The sequence below is a fragment of the Gopherus flavomarginatus genome, chromosome 1 (assembly GCF_025201925.1).
Source record: "Gopherus flavomarginatus isolate rGopFla2 chromosome 1, rGopFla2.mat.asm, whole genome shotgun sequence".
Classification (NCBI taxonomy): domain Eukaryota; kingdom Metazoa; phylum Chordata; order Testudines; family Testudinidae; genus Gopherus; species Gopherus flavomarginatus.
The window spans coordinates 372,576,354-372,582,812 of record NC_066617.1 but is presented as its reverse complement, the minus strand read 5'-3'; the positions used below and the strand labels follow the sequence as shown (position 1 = coordinate 372,582,812).

Genomic DNA, 6,459 nt, shown 5'->3' with positions numbered 1-6,459 from the left:
TGTTAGTTCCTGGAGAAGGCGTAAACCCCTCCCATTGCTGCTTCACCAACTGTAATGGCCCCTTAACCTCGTGACCATACACAAGTTCAAACGGTGAAAACCCTAAACTGGGATGTGGTACAGCCCTGTAGGCAAACAGCAACTGCTGCAACACTAGGTCCCAATTATTGGAGAATTCGTTGATGAATTTTCGTATCATGGCCCCCAAAGTTCCATTGAACCTTTCCACCAGGCCATTGGTTTGATGGTGGTACGGGGTGGCAACCAAGTGATTCACCCCATGCGTTTCCCACAGTTTTTCTATGGTCCCTGCCAGGAAATTAGACCCTGAATCTGTAAGGATGTCGGAGGGCCAACCTACCCTGGCAAAGATGTTTGTTAAGGCCAGGCACACAGTGTTAGCCCTGGTGTTGCCTAGAGCTACTGCTTCTGGCCATCGGGTAGCAAAGTCCACTAAAGTCAGTACGTACTGCTTTCCTCTGGGTGTCTTTTTTGGGAAAGGACCCAGAATATCCACAGCTACTCGCTGAAATGGGACCTCAATTATGGGGAGTGGCTGGAGAGGGGCCTTGACCTGGTCTTGAGGCTTTCCCACTCTTTGGCATACCTCACAAGACCGGACATACTTGGCAACGTCCTTGCCCATCCCCTCCCAGTTGAATGACTTCCCCAACCGGTCCTTGGTTCTGTTCACCCCAGCATGGCCACTGGGATGATCATGGGCTAAGCTTAAGAGCTTCCCCCGGTACTTAGTTGGAACCACCAACTGTTTTTGCGGCTGCCATTCTTCCCGGTGTCCACCAGAAAGAATTTCCTTGTATAAAAGTCCTTGGTCTATAACAAACCGGGATCGATTAGAAGAGCTGAGAGGCGGTGGGGTGCTCCGTGCCGCCGCCCAAGCTTTCTGAAGGCTGTCATCTGCTTCCTGCTCAGTCTGGAACTGTTCCCTTGAGGCTGGGGTCACCAGTTCTTCCTCAGACTGTGGACTTGGGCTTGGTCCCTCTGGAAGCGATGTAGGTGATGGAGTTGTTTCCATTGCTGGTGTACCGCTCTCCGCTGGTGCACCTGAGGGTATTACAGGCTCTGGCTGAGCCATTTGGGTATGGCTGTCTGTTGTTTCTGCCAGTTCTGGCTCGCTGGCGCCCACTGGCGTTGAGTTTGAAGATGGGGTTGCAATTGCTGGTGCTGGTTGCTGTTCCAGTTCCGGGCCTGGGACTGGAGGTGTTGTGGCTGTTTCAGTGGTTGGCATGGAATCCGGGTCCACTACCTCTGTCTGGGTCTCTGGTAACACAGACGGGGCCTCTGTGGACAGCTCAGGAACAGGAATGGGTCTGGAAGCTTGCCTGGTTTGGCTACGTGTAACCATTCCCACTCTCTTGGCCCGCCTCACCTGGTTGGCCAAGTCTTCCCCCAGTAGCATGGGGATAGGATAATTGTCATAGACTGCAAAAGTCCACATTCCTGACCAGCCTTTGTACTGGACAGGCAGTTGAGCTGTAGGCAAGTCTACAGCTTGTGACATGAAGGGGTAAATTGTAACTTTGGCCTTTGGGTTGATGAATTTGGAGTCAACGAAGGATTGGTTGATAGCTGACACTTGTGCCCCCGTGTCTCTCCACGCAGTAACCTTCTTTCCGCCCACTCTCAAATTTTTCCTTCGCTCCAAGGGTATTTGAGAGGCATCTGGGCCTGGGGATCTTTGGTGTGATGGTGGTGTAATGAATTGCACTCGCATGGTGTTCTTTGGACAGTTGGCCTTGATATGTCCCAGTTCATTACACTTAAAGCATCTTCCATCTGATGGGTCACTGGGTCGAGGTGAGTTACTGGAGACTGGTGAGGTGGACGAATAGGGCGTCTGTGGCTTTACTTGGGTTGTAGGTGGGGTCTTTGGCTGTCCTCGGTTGTAGGGTTTATGGTCGGTGTGCCCCCTGGGGTAATCATTCCCCTTGACAGTAGCTTTCTTGCTTTCTGCCACTTCCATCCATCTGGCTCCAATCTCCCCCGCCTCAGCGAGATCTTTGGGTTTTCCATCTTGTATGTACCGTGTGATGTCTTCAGGAACACCATCCAAGAACTGCTCCATTTGTATGAGGAGGTGCAGTTCTTCCAAGGTTTTAACATTGTGTCCTGATATCCAGGCTTCATAATTTTTTGCAACGTAGTAGGCGTGTTTGGGAAATGACACATCTGGTTTCCACTTTTGGGTTCTGAAGCACCGATGGGCATGATCTGGCGTTATCCCCATTCTGTATCTGGCCTTGGTTTGAAAAAGTTTATAGTCATTCATTTGCTGCTTAGGCATTTCAGCTGCCACCTCTGCTAAAGGTCCACTGAGCTGTGACCTCAATTCTACCATGTACTGGTCTTCGGGGATGCTGTACCCAAGACAGGCTCTTTCAAAATTTTCCAAGAAGGCCTCGGTGTCATCACCTGCCTTGTAGGTGGGAAATTTCCTGTGCTGTGGAGCAATAATTGGCGATGGGTTGTTAGGATTGGCTGGAGTCTGTTGTTTAGCCTTTTCTAATTCCATGGCCTGTTGGTGGGCTTCCCTCTGGAGTTCTATCTGTCTTCTGTGGGCTGCCTCTTCTTCTTCTAGTTTTCTTTTGTGTGCTGCCTCTTTGGCTGCCTGTTCTCTTTGGTAGGCTGCCTGTTCTCTTTGGTAGGCTGCCTCTCTGATCTGTTCTTCTCTTTCTTTCATCTCCATCTCTTTTTGTTTTATTTCCAGTTGTCGCCTGTGTTCAGCTTCTCTGAATTGTTTTTCGGCCTCAATTTTTGCCTTAGAAGTCATGGTTCCTGTTTTCTTGGGTTGGAGTGCCCTCCGGTGTTTATCTTCTGCACTGCAGGCTCTGTTGCCTCCTAGAGTCTGCCTAGCAACAGTGCCTTTAGCTAATCTTCAATGTTAAGTAAACCTGAAAGACCACTTTATTTGCATGTATATAGTGCTGGTAATGACTCTCAATGGGAGAGCTATTGTGTGACAAAAGACTCTTAATAGCACCTTAATGGTTTCTTGCTTATTATGCAAGCCACAAACTGCCAGAGAGAGCAGAAAAAAAATTCTCTCTGGTTCCCTCTTTAAAACCAAACTGTTTCTCTCTGCTAAAAAGCCCCTAGAAGAGAAAAGAAAAATAAAATATTTCTACTGGCTTCTGGATTCTGTCTATCCCGTAACCGCTGCACACCATATCATAACTGTAGTCCCAGATTTGGACCTTAGCGTCCAAAATATGGGGGTTAGCATGAAAACCTCCAAGCTTAGTTACCAGCTTGGACCTCGTACTTGCTGCCACCACCCAAAAAATTAGAGTGTTTTGGGGCACTCTGGTCCCCCTGAGAAACCTTCCCTGGGGACCCCAAGACCCAAATCCCTTGAGTCTCACAACAAAGGGAAATAATCCTTTTTCCCTTCCCCCCCTCCAGGTGCTCCTGGAGAGATACACAGACACAAGCTCTCTGAATCCAAACAGAGTGACTCCCCCTCTCCGTTCCCAGTCCTGGAAACAAAAGCACTTTCCTCTTCACCTAGAGGGAATGCAAAAATCAGGCTAGCAAATCCAACACACACAGATCTCCCCCTGATTTCTTCCTCCCACCAATTCCCTGGTGAGTACAGACTCAATTTCCCTGAAGTAAAGAAAAACTCCAACAGGTTTTAAAAAGGAAGCTTTATATAAAAAAGAAAGAAAAATACATACAAATGGTCTCTCTGTATTAAGGTGACAAAATACAGGGTTAATTGCTTAAAGGAAATATGAATAAACAGCCTTATTCAAAAAGAATACAAATCAAAGCACTCCAGCACTTATATTCATGCAAATACCAAAGAAAAGAAACCATATAACTTACTATCTGATCTCATTGTCCTTACACTTAGAAACAGAAGATTAGAAATCAGAAACTACTTCTCCAAAGCTCAGAGAAAGCAGGCAGACAGAAAACAAAGACTTCAGACACAAAATTCCCTCCACCCAAAGTTGAAAAAATCCGGTTTCCTGATTGGTCCTCTGGTCAGGTGCTTCAGGTGAAAGAGACATTAACCCTTAGCTATCTGTTTATGACACAGGGTAGCTGGTTTAATACAAAGAAGAGAATGTATGTTTTTTAATGGATCACAGAGCTAACCTATGGAACTCACTTGCCAGGGGATGTTGTGATGGGAAAGGATTGAAAAAGACTTAGATAAGTTGATGGGGGATAGGTCCATTAATGGCTATTAGCCAAGCTGGTCAGGGATGCAAGCCCATGCTGCTGGTGTCCCAAAACCTCTGCCCACCAGCAGCTGGGATGGGAAGACAGGGGATGGATCACACAATGATTGACCTGTTATGCTCACTCCCTCGAAGCACCTGGCATTTGTCACTGTCGGAAGACAGGACACTGGGCTAGATGGACCATTTGTCTGTCCCAGTAGATGCCTTTTTGTATGTTCTCAGTGCTGTCTCCCTGAGGAGACTTGTACCTGGCTTCCATGCTGGCCCCAAAATGTGCTCACTTTGGCAATGAAGAAATTGAGGAGGAAAGAAACTCTCCCAAGGTGACACAGCAGGTCAGTGCCAGAATGAACACTAGAGCTCCCGTCTCCCAATGTGCAGCACAGTGCACTTCCCATGGCTTTATTGCACATCCCCCTTGGGTGCTGCTCTCCTTGGCCATTAAGAGTGCAACTCGGATGCAGCTTGTCACAGAGGAGCACACACCGTGATCTCGCTCTCACAAAGTGATTTTACCTTTGTGCTTTCTTGTGTTGTTGTTTCCCTTCAACTTAGAACAAGATTCACTCAGTCTGGCTGTTTTCTGTGGCAGGGCGCTGTGCTGTTACAGCCATGTGTGTCCCAGGATATTAGAGAGAGAAACTGGGGGAGGAAATAGCTTTCATTGGACCCAAATTCTGTTGACGGGAGAGACCAGCTTTTGACCTTACGCAGTGGAAGTACATAATAAAAACATCCCGATAGTTCCAATGAAAACTTGGGCTTAATTTTCAAGTCCCAGAGCATTTTCTGTGTCCTGATTTAGCTCAGCAGGGAGCTCCTCCTGCACCACCGATGAAACACATTGATCACTCGTTTCAGGATCTCTTTTGTTGTCACCCCATAAACGATGGGGTTTAACATGGGGGGAATGAGCACATAGAGGTTGGTCAGTAGGCTGAGATTATAACCTGGAATGATGTGTCCAAATTGGTGTGTAAAAATGGGGAAAAAGGCTGGTGTGTAGAACATCAGTATGACACAGAGGTGAGAGCTACAGGTATGGAGAGCCTTGAGCCGGGCATCCTTGGAGGGGAGCCGGAAGACGGCCCTGAGGATCAGTCCATAAGATACAGCAATGAGAACAGCATCCAAACTGATTGCTAAAATAGCCATGACTATGCCATACCAGACACTGACTGTGATGTCGCAGGCCAGCCAGGCTATGGCCAGGTGCTCACAATAGGTGTGAGGCAGGCGGTTGGTTCTGCAGAACTTCAGCTGCTTCACGAGAAAGATGATGGGGAAAATGATACAGAAAATTCTTGTGACAACTGCCAGCCCCATCTTCCTTATCACAGAGTTGCTTAGTATGATGGTGTATCTCAGGGGGTCACAGATGGCAACGTACCGATCAAACGCCATGGCAAGCAGGATGGCCGACTCGGCAATAAAACTGACATGGATGAAGAACATCTGGGTCAGGCAGGCAGCAGAAGAAATTTCCCCTGCTCCAAACCAGAAGACAGCCAGCATCTTGGGCACTGCTGTGGTAGATAACAGCAGATCAACAGCAGCCAGCATGGACACGAATAGATACATGGGCTCATGGAGGCTTCGTTCTGTTAGTATGATGAATAGTAAGAGAGAGTTCCCAAAAAGTGCCACAACGTACATCAGACATAAGAGGATGGAGATCCAGACATGAGACTCCTTCGTACCTGGGATGCCGGTCAGGATGTAGGTCATAGGAGCAAAAAAGGTGTGATTGTCAGCTGGCATCATGTGCCATCGTTTGGATCTTCTATTCAATTTCCAGGAACTAACAGCAAAAGAGACAATCAGTGAGAAGGTGAGTGTTGGCTAGGACTGGACTGCATTTGTTACAGTGTGACATGTTCCCCCTGGGTGTCACCTGGAACTGGGTTTTCATTGAGCCCTCTGACCCACCTGTTTGTGCCCCTCTCACACTGTGTTGCTGTGACAACCTGCAGACCTGCTCCCCATCTTACAGTTACACCAGCATCCACACACGTAGGGACACACCCCGCTGCAGTTACATGCAGGCTCTAACCAGCCACTGCATGAACCAACAATAGAAAGGCTGCAGCCAAATTAACCACCAGCTTCCCTGATTCGTACCCCCACTGGAGTGTAAACCCAAAATGTTACAGTCTTACCCTGCACTGAGAACTGTACAGCGTAAGCTCCTAGAATTCGCCCCCTCCCTGAATGTGGAAAGGAATATACAACAGCCTGTGCCAGT

General features: G+C 48.0%; 1 protein-coding gene across 1 annotated transcript; it reads right to left on the bottom strand.

The window, feature by feature from the left end:
* Positions 1-5,015: 5,015 nt before the first annotated feature.
* LOC127044358 (olfactory receptor 52B2-like) lies at positions 5,016-5,975 on the bottom strand. Its single transcript, XM_050939130.1, has one exon. The coding sequence runs from the start codon at positions 5,973-5,975 to the stop codon at positions 5,016-5,018; it is 960 nt and encodes a 319-aa protein (XP_050795087.1).
* Between the last annotated feature and the right edge of the window lie 484 nt (positions 5,976-6,459).

Excerpts from the sequence above, each read along its gene's own strand:
- LOC127044358 (XM_050939130.1), bottom strand. The coding sequence starts at position 5,975 with ATGCCAGCTGACAATCACACCTTTTTTGCTCCTATGACCTACATCCTG.